We start from the raw sequence: 15,079 nt of genomic DNA on the forward strand, positions 1-15,079 counted from the left end.
GCGGTCAGCTCTGAAAGGTGCAGTGGGGATGTGGCAGCTGGGCAGGGGAGGGTCACCCAGGTGGTCAGCTCTGAAAGGTGCAGTGGGGACATGAGATGGGAACAGGATGACAGTGGTCCTTGTTGCTGTTACAGGTAGCTCTGCATCCCCCGGTGATAACAGACCCTGATGCTGGCCCCGGGCAGGCAGGGAGGGGATGAGGAGCTCTGCATGACGCTGGCATTGGAGCAGCAGTCTGTGACTAAGCCAATCGAAAGGAAGGGTGGGGAAAAGCATGCCCTTTCCCCTGCCTGGGGTGTGTTGTTAGCATCTGGGAGTCGGACTGAGTTAGGTGCTAGCAGCTACGGATTTTGACGCCAACTAAAGTCATATGTTTGTATTCCATAGACCAGCAGTAAGATCTCCCTATCCCACAGATGCCCTAACATTACATCCAGTGTTACCGCCTGGGAAGGGAAATGAACATAGGCAATCATCTGTTATCAAAGGTGGAAGCCAGTGTCTCGTGTGCTTTCGATATAAAACAAACTCAGGACTTGGCATTGAAACCCAGGCTCCAGAACCTGCTTCTGTGTGACACTGGCAAGTTACTTGACCTCCTTGTGCCTCCTTTTTCCTGATTCATCAAATAGGGCTACTAACAGTCCACAGCTCACAGCATCCTGGTGAGGATTTGAGAACACACCACAGTGCCCAAAACAGAATCAATGCTCAGTGAGTGGTGGGCCCTGATATTAGTGGTGTAGTGGTGATGAGTGACATTTTTATTAATGTTGAATACAAAAAAACTTATAATGCAGACCCTCTGGACAACGTATCAGAAAAAAAGGGAAGGTAGGGAAATGGAGTGAAATGAAGTGAAACAAAACAAAGGCCATTATAGAAAGGCCAGGTCTTAGCCTACCCAGCCACCGGGTTACGGGAGTGGAGTGGGAGCGAGGAGGAGAAGCGGGCTCCATGTGGCCGGCCGACCCGAGGGGGACAGGAGAAGCAGAGCAGAGAGCTCAGTGTGGTTCTGCTGGGACCACGTGCCCCAGGATACAGGCCCGTCGTACTGGCATGGTATTAAAGCACAGATGGTAAACTGCATGGTCACCTAGGCCTGAGGACTATGAGTCCACCCACCTGTAATTAGGACGAAGAACATCCTGCACTTTGGCCAGATTAGCAGCTCACGGTCTGAGTAAAGAAAGGGCTGGTGTCAGGAAAGGGTGCGCAGAGGCAAGCCTGGGTAGGGATGAGGCAGCCCTCTTCCCGCACATGCAGGTTGCTTTTATGAAGGCTTGGGAACCTCATCATTCTGGACATGTGGTTTTGTCTGGAAAGTGGTCACACGCCCCTTATCCCCTGCCTTGCACTCACATGGTGGCCTCATGAGAACAGTGCTCTCGTTCTCCCACCCATTCCCCGTCCTCAAGCAGGGTTGGAAAACAGAAACGATCTGAACCAGTCAGATCCCATGCTTGGAAATTCTGGATCTAGGGAATCCAGTCCCTGGCATGCAGTGAGAGAGAACAGAGCCAAGAGGCAGAAAAGAGCAGATGGAAATCCGAGGATGAGAGCAGCTACAGCTCTGCCCGTGGGATCCAGGAGGCCCAAGTGACCAGAGCCCTTATAATAGATGCCCCTTTCCTTCTAGTTGGACAGGAATTTCTGTCAACCCAACAATACCCTCAAAGCTCATGTGTGTACTCTGCTGCCAGGCTTCCACAGTCACAGCCATGCCTGCACATCTTCCTTGCAGTGGCGGGAAGTGGCCTGATGAGTTAGCACTCCTGGAGGCCATTTTGTGGGGCCAGTTCACTCTGCAGTGGCATCACCTCCTTCTGAACAAATACAGGAAGGTGGCTGGGTTGGGGGTGAAGCAACCACTGAGAGGATAGAAAGCAGAGATGTTCCTCTTAATGATCAGGATATTTAAGTCAGGCTGTTTAAGGAGATGCATTTGGCCTGATTTACCCTGATAAACATTTGTGCAGAGAATTGTGGTTCTCAAGCAGCCCCAGAATGTTTCAGGGCAGGAACTGGAAGAGAAGGGCAGCAACATGACTGGCAGGTTTCAGATGATTCTTGGACGACTGGGCTAATGGAAAGATCCTTCATTCCTATCTACATGGCAGTCGGGATTTGGAGTGAGTGATATTGGCTACATGGATATCTTTGCCCCATGAGGTAAAGTGTTAAAAGTAGTGTTACAACTAGGTAAAGTGTTTAAAGTAGTGTTGTAACTAGGTGGTGTTGTAACTAGGTGTTGTAATGAGGTTATAATATTTGCTCAGTAAGTGTGCAACTGTGCTAAAAGCATTGATGCCACTTCTAGAAGCAGCACAAAACTCAATATTCAGAAAGAGTTTGTACATAAGATGAATCTGATTCAATATATTAACTGGAGAACAACAAACCTGAAATATCACTAGGTCAGCCTCCCGAACCTTTTTCTGCTCGTCAGTGATGTCGCCAGCCAGAGACCTTTGCTTGTAGGCTTTGTAGGTTTCCACTCCATAACTGAAAACCTCAGGATTAGAAAGAGCAGCTGTGGGGGAAGAGGCCAAACATTCTCACTCCTAGGTGGGCATCCACAGCCCATCCCAACCATCCCAGTAGCACTGTGTATACTGGACTCCTCAGAGCAAGTCAAAGACTTGCTGCAACCTGACCAGAAGCTGCACCCCGGGTCCAAGCTAGGGAAAGAGAAGCAGTCTGGGAGGGCCGCTGATTGAGCTCTTCCTACCTAGCAGGTGCTGTGCTCTACACACATCACCTCTCTTCATAACAACTGGTGAAACTGGTGTATTTCTCAATTTACCAGAGAGCAAACTGAGACCTAAGAGGCTGGATGTCTTGTTCAATGCCAAGCAGGTCTAAAAAAATAAACCCTACACTTTAATTTCATGCTCACCTCCACATTTTTTAGTATTTGTGTCTTGATTTACAATATTACATAATTTATATTGTGTATCTCTAACTCTTAACAGGTCACCGTAGTGATTATTGTTTTTGATAGCTTTGTCTGTTAGACTTAATACTAGTAATGAGTGGATTGAACACAACCTAATAGTATTAGAGTGTTCTGTATACTTACTTACTTTTACCAGTGGGTTTTACATCTTCAAATGTTTTCTTTTTGCACATTAGTATTTTTCTTTCATATTGAAATCCCTTTAGCATTTCTTATAAGGTGGGTCTGGTGGTGGTGAATTCTCTCAGTTTTTCTTTGTTTGGGAAAGACTTTCTCTCTCTTTCAGAGTTGAAGGCTAGATTTTCTGGGTACAGTATTCTTGGTTGACAGTTTTGTTCTTTCGGCACTTTGAAAATGTCCCACCCCCTCCTGGCCTGTATGTTTTCTGTTGAGAAGTCTGTTGCCAGATGAACTGGAGCTCCTTTATATGTTATTTGCGTTTAGGATCCTCTTTTTGTTCTTGACCTTTGAGAGTTTAATAATTATATGCCTTGGGGTAGTCCTATTTGAGTCAAATCTGGTTATTCTATGACCAGGATATTTGTCTCTTTCTCAAGTTTCGGAAAATTTTCTGTTATTATTTCTTTGAATAAGCTTGCTATGCCTTGCTCTTGCTCAGCTCCCTCTTAGGCACCAATCATTCTTAGATTTGGTCTTTTGAGGTAATTTTCTATATTTTATAGGAAATCTCCATACCTTTTTCTTTTTACTGCTCTGTGTATTTTCAAATCGCCTGTCTTTGAGCTCACTGATTTTTTCTTCTGCTTCATCCATTCTGCTGTTGAGAGCCTCTAATGAATTTTTCAGCAAATGTATTTCTAGTTCCAAGATTTCTGTTTGATTTCTTAAAAATTATTTCAATCTTTTTGTGAAATTTAGCTGATACATTTCTGAATTGCTTTTCTCTGTCATCTTGAAGATTACTGAATTTCCTTAAAAGTGCTATTTTGAATTCTTGGTCCGAGAGCCCAAACAGTGCCGTCTCGTTAGATTCAGTCACTGGTTCCTTGCTTTGTCTATGTGGAGAGATTATGGCTCCCTGTTTACTGTCATTTCTTGCGGATAACATCTATTTATTTCAGTCTTCTATGTCTGACTTGTTTTCATTTTTATTACATATATTTGCTTAGAAAGTCTTTGCAATTTTCTTATTAAATTTCTTTTTTTGTTTTTTCCTCTACTAAGTTACTGCCTCCTTTTCGGCACTAGATGGTGGTTTATGCCTGGGTTTGCCTCAGCTCTACTAACTGTTCTGAGTAATGCCAGTCCTGAATACGAGAGGCTCCAAAGGGGATAGCATGGTAGTGTGGGAAGGCTGGCTAGCAGTTCATGCCCAGGAAACCTGTTGAATGTACCTCCACAGTGTGGTGCTGCTGAACAGCCACTCTGGTTTGGCATCTCCTTTGGCTAATTTACAGATCAGAGTTTCCAGGGCTGGGGACGATACTCCCATCTCCCTTCTTTGTCTCTGGCTGTTGTCAGGGATATTGCTTCCTTTAAGCACTCCTGATGTTTCCTGTGGGTTGAGGCCGGAACAGGTCTCCTTTCTGCCTGTTTCTGGGAATCCCAGAAAATTGGGAAGCTGATTGTCCACCTTGATCTCTTTTTCCAGTGTAGAACCTCTGATGTGGGAGGAAATTTCCCACACAGTTGGTGCTGGGTAGTTTGTGAGGAGGGGTGTTGTGGATATGATAGTCCAGTCTCTTACTGTCTGCTTGCAGTTTTTTCACTTATGTGGCCTTGGGTACTACTTCATCCTCATACCTGACTTCTGGGATATTGCTGGTGATCATCTCAGTGCTATCTATTTGTTTTTGGAAAGTGAAGCTAGCTAGCTTCTATAATGCCATTTTGCAGCTGGAAGTCAACATAAAGTAAAAAACATAAAGATGGTTTTTACAGATAGAGCATTTATCCCATGACTCACCAGTGATATCTTTCCTTGTGGCCCTCGGCTCAAAGTTCATGGCGTATAAATCAGACACTGTGACCGTGCAGCCCTGCCTGCTCAGTTCATCTACAGCCACATTCTTCAAGGATCCGTTGAAAGACCTGGGTTCCTCGTGCGCATAGACAATGAGTACTTTCTTACCTAAATCAGGATAAGAAACAGTTCCTCTTAAAGAACAACCTCTCTCTGTTAAATTCAGTGGAGACTAAGATGCAAATTGAACATTTAGGTGTGTCATAGTAATTGAAGCTAAGAAATAGCAAATTTTCTTTTCTTTCTCTCTCGCTTTTTTTTTTTTTTTTTTTTTTGAGACAGTCTCGCTCTATCACCCAGGCTGGAAATGCAGTGGTTTTGCATTGGCATGGAGTGGCATGATCTCAGCTCATTGCAACCTCCGCCTCCCAGGTTCAAGCAATTCTCATGCCTCAGTCTCCTGACTAGCTGGGACTACAGGTGTGTGCCACTACGCCCAGCTAATTTTTTGTATTTTTAGTGGAGATGTAGTTTTGTGATGTTGGCCAGGGTGGTCTTGAACTCCTGGCCTCAAGTGATCCACCCACCTTGGCCTCCCAAAGTACTGGGATTAGAGGCATGAGCCACCGCACTTGGCCAGAAACACCAAACTTTCTTTTCTTTTCTTTCTTTCTTTTTTTTTTGTTTTGAAACAGAGTTTCGCTCTTGTTGCCCAGGCTGGAGTGAAATGGCATGATCTCAGCTCACTGCAATCTCTGCCTCCCAGGTTCAAGCAATTCTCCTACCTCAGCCTACCGAGTAGCTGGGATTACAGGCATGCACCACCAAGCCTGGGTAATTTTTTGTATTTTTAGTAGAGACAGTTTCTCCATGTTGGTCAGATTGGTCTCGAACTCCCAACCTCAGGTGATCTGCCCACCTCGGCCTCCCAAAGTGCTGGGATTACAGGCATGAGCCCCCGCACCTGGCCCCAGAAATACCAAACTTCCTAATAGGTAGCAGTTTTAAAGTAATGGGCATTTAAAAACTCCAGCCCTATTCATAGCTCAACATCACTTGAGATTACTAATATACAGAAATACAATGGGTCAAATTATATCTCCTCAAAATAACCACCACTAAATCTTTTAAAAGACCAACTTAATTTGATTGTGCTCTATAAGAAGGTTTAGACCAGCTCCTTAACATCAAAATAAAGAACTGCTGGAATTAATCTCCCATGCTAACCCTGCATTTACACATATCAGCTACAGGCACCTTTCAGTGTGGCACGGTTCTGCTTCCATCTCCCCCGGTCCATCAAAATCTGACACTTAAACAAAACATGAGGAATCAGACCCGCTGGTCTGGCGGGAAGGCAGGGCCACATGGAGCCCATCTCTCAGTGCTGATGCTGATAACAAAGCGGACTCTAGGAACAGAATCAGGCCTTCCCAGCACTGGCTGTATCGTTCCCACCAATACTGCTTCTGGAGCAGTATTTTCCTCATTGGAAAGAGTCTCCAGGATTATAGACTGACTTCCTCTGGGAGGCAGCCTGGTGATTTGCTTAATTAAATTTACCCTGGTAACCTTTAAGAGGATGTTAAACTCTTGATTTAAATTTTTCATAATGAGATTTAAGGAGAAAATACACATATCAGTTTGAAGCAACGGGTTTCAGGGCACTGAGCTGACTACAAAGGTCGAATTCCGTAAGTTAGATCAATGGTTAACATTTTAATTTCACTTTCTCAGACTCTTATTTCAATAAAGGAACTATACTTAGGGGCTTCACAGGAGAATAGATGCAAATGAAATACCTACACCAGTGGTTCTCAACTGGGGGCAGTGCTGTGCCTGCCAGGGGACATTTCTCAATGCCTGGAGACATTTTGGTTTGTCACAGTTAGTGGGGGAAGGGTGCTATTGGCATCTGGTGGGCAGAGGCCAGAGATGGTGCTAAACATGGTGCACAGGATAATCCCCCAAAATGTCAGTAGTGCCAAGGTCGAAAATCCTAATCTACACTATAATGTATAGTATAAGGTGAATCTGTGTGTTCTAACAAGAAAGGCTCTCCATGTTACGTCGTTAGGTGAAATCAAAAAGTTGCAAGATTGTGTGTTTGTGTATATGTGCATGATAAGCAGTTGCAAAAGTAAAGATAGAATCCTACTGAATTTTTACCCAGGGTGCCTCCTGGGGTTCATTCACTTGAGCCCCTGCTATGGCCTAGGGATAATTTCAGGGCCTAGAGGCACAGCAAAAACAGGATAGGCAGGGCCCCACTTTTGAGGAACTTACAAGTCGAAAGGAACAATAAAACAAGTGAGAAAATAGAAAACAAAATAATTCCAGATAGTTTATACACTTCTATGTGGCTTGGATTTTTCATGACAATGTATTCAGTTTCTGATTAAGAGTCTAACTCCTACCTGGAAGGTCAGTGTGGGAGGGTCACTTAAGCTCAGGAGTTTGAGACCAGCCTGGGCGATACAACAAAATCCCGTCTCAAAAAAAAAAAAAAGTCTTACTCCACAACAGTGACTCATTACCTGCCATGGCGTAAGAAGACGGATTCTTTCTCTCTGATTTGGTGGGTGGCTGGGGCTTTCACGTACAGTTTCTCCTCCACGAGCCCAGCAATCTGAAAGACAAAACGAATCCAGGGGAGGTGGGGAGAGGCACAGGTGAGGTCGGCTGTACCACATCTAGGCGTCACTGCTGCTTCCTGACAGACACGCAAACACATCAGAGAAAGACCTCTCGAGAGAGGCCAGGAATCTTCTGGAGATTTAGGACTCAGACGACAAGCCATGCAGGATGTCAGAACCCACTTTTTTCCTTTTTTGAGAGGACTCAGAAACTTCCATCCAGACAGTCAGACAGCAAAGGACCTAGGAAATGAGCCACGGTAGGAAGCAGGAGTTGAGCCTCCTTGGCCTTCCTGCCTTCCCCAATTTTCCCCTTCAGATCGAGCAGAAGAATGGGGGATCAGTGAACTGCCACACGGGTGGCCTGCACTCCTCGGCTGGTGCCAGACACTGGTGGGTCAGCAATAGCAATTGTTGGCCCTTCCCCTCACTTGAAAATAATGGGGAGTTGGCTTAGACCCAGGCTCTAACCAGAAGCCTCAGAGATTCTCCAGGGATGCAGCGGAGGCCAGAGGAGACCCCCAGGTCGGACAGACTTAGTGCAACTTCCAGCTCTGCCCATTGCAGCTGTGGGCCCTGCAGCACATCCTTCCACCCCTCTGTGCCTCAACCGCCTCATCAGCAAAGTCACAGCATGGCCCAGAAGAGTGAGTGAGAGACAGCTGCAATGTGCGGTGGCTGGCACATAATGGGGCTATGAAAAATGTGAGTTCTCCCCAGAGGGGCCTTTGGCCTCGCCCCCTCCAGGCCATCTCTGAAATTCTGGCTTCCTTCTGGGAGAGACAAGGAGCCTCCAACAAATCCACTCTCCCTACCAGAAAAAACAGCTCAGATAAAACTTAACAACAAAAAAACAAACAACTCAATGCAAAAATGGGCAGAGGGCTTGCATAGACCTTTCTGCAAAGAAGATGTATGAGTGGCCAGTAAGCCATGAAAAGATGCTTAAGCATCACTAATCATTAGGGAAATGCAAATCAAAACCACAGTGAGATCCCATCTCACGCCCGTTAGAAAGGCTACTACTACCAAAAAAACAGAAAATAGCATGTGTGGGTGAGGAGGCAGAGAAATTGGAACCCTGTGCACCGCTGGGGAAAGGTCGAGTGCTGAAGCTGCTGTGGAGGTGCTGTGCCCCCAAAAATTACAATTAGAAAATTAGAATTAACATGTGACTCAGCAATTCCATTTGTTACTCTGAACCCAAAAAACTGAAAACAGGGTCTTGAAAACCACTTGCCCACCCATGTTCAAAGCAGCATATTCCACAACAGCTAAAACATGAAAGCAACCCAAGTGTCTATCAGGACATGAATGAAAACAGCCAGAAAACTCTACCCTTAAAAGTGGTTAAAACGGCCGGGCGCGGTGGCTCAAGCCTGTAATCCCAGCAGTTTGGGAGGCCGAGACGGGCGGATCACGAGGTCAGGAGATCGAGACCATCCTGGCTAACACGGTGAAACCCCGTCTCTACTAAAAAATACAAAAAACTAGCCGGGCGAGGTGGCGGGCGCCTGTAGTCCCAGCTACTCCGGAGGCTGAGGCAGGAGAATGGCGTAAATCTGGGAGGCGGAGCTTGCAGTGAGCTGAGATCCGGCCACTGCACTCCAGCCTGGGCGACAGAGCAAGGCTCCGTCTCAAAAAAAAAAAAAAAAAGTGGTTAAAATGAGGTCAGGCACCGTGACTCACACCTGTAATCCCAGCACTTTGGGAGGCCGAGGCAGGTGGATTACCTGAGGTCAGGAGTTCGAGACCAGCCTGGCCAACATGGCTAAACCCTGTCTCTACCAAAAATACAAAAATTAGCTGGGCGTGGTGGTGTGCATCTGCGATCCCAGCTACTCAGAAAGCTGAGACAGAGCGAGACTCTATCAAAAAAAAAAAAAAAAAAAAAGCAGTTAAAATGGTAAATTTTATGTGAGATGTTCTTTATCACAGTAGGAAAATATGGGATAAAAAACCAAACAATGCAGAGAGTGTGACTAGGGCTTAGTGTGAGGACATGCATCCCGCGTGTTGTGTCCAAACGACAATGTGAACCTGTCAGTGTGTCTTCACAGCAAAACAAAAAGCACAGAGACACACAGAAGTGGTGCTTGTCCACACCAGGACTAGAATCTTGAGCACAGCCTGAATGAGCATCTTCCAGGGCCTGCTCTCTACCTCCAGCTATCCAGGAGCACAGGCATAGGGCTGGGGTCTGCAAAATACTGCAAGAAGTGAGGTGGGTGCAGAGGAGTGGGCTCCACCCAGGCCAGGTGCCCTGTGGACATAAAGGAAAAGAAGTTACATCATTGTGGCTGAAGCTGAGTTGGGGGCAGGCATGGGACTTAACAGAGTGGGGCACTGCCACCCCAGAAGGAGTCAGACAGCTCTGACCACTCCAAACACCCAAAGGTGAGTTCAAACCCTTCCCTGTTCTCTTGACTTCACTGGACAGCTGGGAACCTGCATCTTTGGTGACTCAATATCCTCACTCTGGTTCCCTAAGGACAGACCCTGAATTGATTCCAGGAAACCATGTGTCCAGGGAGACACTACACTTCCTAGGCTGCCTTGCAGTTGAGATGGCCAGTGAGGTGTCCGCAGAAGTGACAGCGGGGCTTCCAGGAAATAGCCTCAAGAAGCTAACTCAGCTGGGGCTGGGCGGTGTGGGAGCTAGTCCCCTCTGGCTTTGTCCCTGGCTCTCTCCCCAGCTGGACTGTGGGTCGTCCTGGCGATGGAGGCTATGCACCAAGGACAGGGAGCAGAAATATCAAAGAAACCTGGATTCCTGAGGCTCTCTTGGGGCTGCAAGACGGTGGTGGTTTGCCAACTGCAGATATTGGTGTTCATGTGTTTTCCAGGCAGAAACGTGTACAATGGCGCTGAGTCTGTAGGGAGGGTTACGGGCTGTCAGTCCGAAACTGCGTAAGGGCTCCAGGCACAGGCTTTGTGTCCAAGCACCTTGCTGTGTTTAAGGCACATCACAGCACCGGAGAGTGTGGGAGAGGTCACATGCATGCATTCAAAGTGCAGGGAGGTTCCTATCCTGATACCAGCAACACTTACAAGAATGAACTTAAAGCTGGGCAGTGAGAGGAAGGAAAGGAAAGAGAAAGTTTATGAATACAGGTGGTATTGTTTGAACCGGTCAGTTGCACTGTAAATCACAATAAAATATCACTAAAACAGAAGAGCTGGCCTCCCTGAGGATGAGGCCTTTGGGTCTCTAGGCATTTGCCAGCTCTCCTAGCCTAGGGGCAGGGGCACCTGCACAGCCCTCTGCTTTCCCTAGAATTACCAGCAGCGAGCATATGTCAGGGAGAGACATAGTTGTCTTAGCACTGAGGCTGAAACCCTGGATGTTCTTGGGAGGGCACTGATTGTGAAGAACAAGCTACTTTCTAGTCCCTGGAGGTCACTCCTCAAAGCCTCCCGATGAGGCAAGTTTATAAGATCCACGCTCCCCAAGCCAGCAGTGACACCCACATGGGCAGTGAGAAGTAGGCTGTAACTTACAGGGCCAGCCAAAACGGCATGTCAGGAAAGGGATTATCTTAAAGGAAAACGAGAGGAGAGTGAATGACCTCATCATTAGCTGGGAGGCTCAGGAGTGCCCTGGTAGATAGTCATTGCCTGGAGGTGACTTTGTCACAGCGCATAGGGAGGCCTGGGAAAGCCCAGGGAAGCAAAAGTCTGGTCGGTGCGGCCGAGGAGGAGGGACCTTCTCCTGACCCTGTAGGCGTGGCTTGACCAGGCAGCTCAGGGGTTGGCCACCTTCTCAGGTTGCTCTCAATCTATCGGGAACCTGGAGAGAAGGCGGCTGGCCCTGGCACACACGGTGGAGGGACCCTGAGGCCAGCAGGGAGCAGGTCTAAGGTGAGGCAGGTGCTCTCAGGTTAAAAACAGGGGAAGAATCTGAAGGACAATTGCGGACAGGCCCCCAGGAGGAAAGGTCAAGGTGGAGGCGAAACTGAGATTGGAAAGTAAGTATGGAGCCCAGAGTCATGGAGGTTCCGGAGCGGGTGATGGTTTCTGAGAAGCTCCAGGCTCTTCACGAGTTCTATGAAAGCCGCTGGAGTTGACTCCCTTACTAGCAGTGAGTGGGACAGTTCCTAACCCCCACACACGTTCGTTCAGCTGGACCCCTCCTGGCAGAAGGGCTCACCTCTGGGCAGGTGCTGGGGCCACAAGACAGATAAGGGAACTTTGTACTTTTTGGGCAGAGGGCAGGGGTGGGCAAGAAACAATAAACAAGCCGGCAAAGAAATTGCCCCACAGAATTCCAGGTGGCGGTAAGTACCAGAACCATTGTACCTAATAGTGATAAGCAAATAAAGTACTCTAATGGACCAAACAGCAAGGGAATGTTTGCTATTTTAGATAAATGCTCCAGGAAGGTGTCTCAGAGCAGGGACCGGTGACCTGGAACCAGCCACGCAAAGATCTATAAACAAAAGTCCAGGTAGATGGGATAGTAAGTTAGGGCCTGAGATGGGTGCTGGTTTCAGGTTCAGGAAACAGTAAAAAAGTCTGAGCTAGGCTCAGTGGCCTATGCCTGTAATCCCAGCACTTTGGGAGGCTGAGGCAAGAGATCACTTGAGCCTAGGCATTTGAGACCAGCCTGGGCAACACAGTGAGATCCCAACTCTACCAAAGATTTTTAAAAATTAGCCAGGTGTGGTGGCACATGCCTGTAGTCCCAGCTGCTCAGGGGGCTGAGGTTAGAGGATTGCTGCACTCCAGCCTGGGTGACAGAGTGAGACTCTGTTTCAAGAAAAAAGAGAAAGTAAAAGGAAAAAAAAGAAAGCCTGTTTGGCTGAACTATGGTTCAGAAAAAAAAAAAGCGTTAGGTGGTGGTAGATGCAGTCAGGGAGGTGGGAGGGGTCTGACCCCTCCTAAGGTAGGGGTAAGGATTTTATTCTAAGCCTGACAGAAAGCCCTTGGAGCCTCTGAAGCTAAAGAGTAATATGGAATGATGGCCAGTTGTGGTGGCTCACACCTGTAATCCCAGCATTTTGAGGGGCTGACATGGGGGGATCACCTGAGGTCAGGAGTTTGAAACCAGCCTGGTCAATGTGGCAAAACCCCATCTCTACTAAAAAATACAAAAATTAGCCAGGTATGGTGGCACGTACCTGTAGTCCCAGCTACTTGGGAGGCTGAGTCAGGAGAATTGCTTGAACCTGGGAGGTGGAGGTTGCAGTGAGCCAAGATTCTGCCATTGCACTCCAGCCTGGGCAACAGAGCAAGACTCTGTCTCAAAAAAGAAAAAAAAAAAAGTGATACGAAATGATTTACCTTTGTAAACGTTGTGGTGTTTCTGCAGCCTGGGGGAACACCTTATCCTGATTCCCAAAGTGACTGCCCGAGGACATGTTGTTTGTATGAAATGCTTCATTTTCCCTCCTCTAGACGGTGCATCCATTCTTCAGTGTCCCCAGCTCACCACGCCCTATTGTATTCCTTGGCCCAGTTTACATGTTTACATCATATGCCTGGTGGCATGTGAGTCTGTGACTTCTGTCTCCATCCCCCTAGTGGTTCAGAATAAGAATCTGAGGTCCAAGAGCTGAGTGACTCAGCTCTATTTTCTATACTATTTGAATTAGTAGGGAAAGACTCCAAACCAGGCCCTTGACTTGCAGTGCGTCACTGTTCACTTCACCCCAGGCACTTCCCTTGGCACCCCATCCACAGCAGTCAGTTCTCTCCCTTGTCGGAAACTATGCACCTACCCAGGCCTACAGGAGAAAAGAGCCATGTGCTTATCAAACTGTACACACCAGGTCAAATGGGCTCTGATATTTCTGACGTGTACATTATTTGATTTTAATCAGCATGCAGAAGTTATTTTGTAATGTTTTCACTTTATTTCCTGTGCCTCTTTCCATGTGGACAAGTCCCCCTGCTGGGCATTCTAACAGACAACACTTCACAGTGTATTCAGCGTGTATTCGTGCTGCTGCTAAACCATTGCCTGCATACCCTTGAGTGCCCATCTTCCTACTTCTGGGACCTTAGGTTATTTCCATTTTTTTCCCCAGCACTATAAACAGCACAGCTAGAAGTGTATATTATTTAATACATATTCCTTTTCATGTTTGCTTTGGCTGAGATCTTCGGAGATTAAAGGTTAAACTGATTTATTTTTTCACAGATTAAAGGTTAAAGAAGCTGATTTTTGGCTGCGCATAATGGTTCATGCCTGTAATCCCAGCACTTTGGGAGGCGGAGGCAGGCGGATCACCTGAGGTCAGGAGTTTGAGACCTGCCTGGCTAACATGGTAAAACCCCATTTCTACTAAAAATACAAAAAATTAACTGAGCGTGGTGGCGAGCACCTGTAATCCCAGCTACTCGGGAGGCTGAGGTAGGAGAATAGCTTGAACCTGGGAGGCGGAGGTTGCAGTGAGCTGAGATTGCGCCATTGCACTCCAGCTTGAGCAACAGAGTGAGACCCTTCTCAAAAAAAAAAAACAAAAACAAAAAAACAGGGCCGGGCACGGTGGCTTATATCTGCAATCCCAGCACTTTGGGAGGCTGAGGCGGGCAGATCACGAGGTCAGGAGTTTGAGACCAGCCTGACCAACATGAAACCCGACTCTGCTAAAAATACAAAAAATTAGCCAGGCGTGGTGGCGCGCGCCTGTAATCCCAGCTACTCAGGAGGCTGAGGCGGAAGAATTGCTTGAACCCGGGAGGCAGAGGTTGCAGTGAACCGAAATCGTGCCACTGCACTCCAGCCTGGACGACAGAGCGAGACTCCATCTCAAAAATAATAATAATTTAAAAAAAGCTTATTTATTTATTTTTTTCAGAGAGATTATAGGTTAGAGAAGCTGATTTTTTTTTTTCCAGACTGCCACAATGTCCTTGACAAAGGCAGCGCAAACCAGTGATTCAGCCGCACCTTCAGGGCAGCGCTGGGCAACGCGCGGGCCTAAACCCGGGTACCCGCTTTACAGACTGACCTCGGGCCCGCTGATTCCTACTTGTAACGTGACTATGATACCAGCACCCGCTCCATAGGGTTGAGGGCAGATTCAACCAGACGATTCGACAACGGGGCCCTGCGTGCGGGCGCGTTCAGCTAGAGCCAAGTACGATCCTAGGTTCAGAATGGTTCCTGGCCTCGGCGCGATGACCCACAGGGCCGTATGGCCGGCCAGGTGAAATCCCAGGGAGCGTTCTGGCCCTCCAGTCCGGGAACTGTCCCTCCCAAGTCCCCCGGTCCCCGACCGGGGATCACTCACCCTCCGACCAGCGCACGCCCCAGTAGGAGCCGCAGGGCTGGAACCCGCGTCTCCCCAAGGACCGCTCTCGGAGTTGCCCCAGGTTCCGGCCGCACAGGGTCGCGCACTCGCAGACGCCTGGCGGGCAGGAGCGCTGCGACTGCGCCCTCGGGGACCAGGCACAGGCGCCAACCCAAGGAGCCCAGAACCCGCCCCGAGACGCGGGACTGCAGGCGTCTTTCCGCAGCACGCCGGCCAAACAGAAGCCCCGCCCACCCCCCGTCCCGCCCATGTTCCGCGCCGGGTCGCGCGGGCAGGAGCGCTGCGACTGCGCCCTCGGGGA

The 15,079-nt window shown here is 48.0% G+C and overlaps 1 protein-coding gene across 5 annotated transcripts in view; it reads right to left on the reverse strand.

The window, feature by feature from the left end:
• NQO2 (NAD(P)H dehydrogenase, quinone 2) overlaps window positions 1-15,026 on the reverse strand; it is a 19,364-nt gene extending 4,338 nt beyond the window's left edge. For 2 of the 5 annotated variants that reach the window (XM_011935460.1, XM_011935457.1), the window contains exons 1-4: window positions 14,758-15,026; window positions 7,421-7,512; window positions 4,887-5,051; window positions 2,403-2,533 (exon numbers count right to left, since the gene is read on the reverse strand). In XM_011935460.1, the coding sequence (XP_011790850.1) occupies window positions 2,403-2,533; window positions 4,887-5,051; window positions 7,421-7,427 (303 nt within the window). In that variant the 5' untranslated portion in view covers window positions 7,428-7,512; window positions 14,758-15,026. Of the gene's footprint in view, window positions 1-2,402; window positions 2,534-4,886; window positions 5,052-7,413; window positions 7,513-9,625; window positions 9,783-10,465; window positions 10,587-12,802; window positions 13,039-14,475; window positions 14,684-14,757 lie in introns of those variants that run through there. The other 3 variants (XM_011935458.1, XM_011935459.1, XM_011935461.1) reach the window with 3 other exon arrangements.
• Window positions 15,027-15,079: the final 53 nt, after the last annotated feature.

Source organism: Colobus angolensis, unplaced genomic scaffold (assembly GCF_000951035.1).
Source record: "Colobus angolensis palliatus isolate OR3802 unplaced genomic scaffold, Cang.pa_1.0 Scaffold144, whole genome shotgun sequence".
NCBI classification, from domain to species: Eukaryota; Metazoa; Chordata; class Mammalia; order Primates; family Cercopithecidae; genus Colobus; species Colobus angolensis.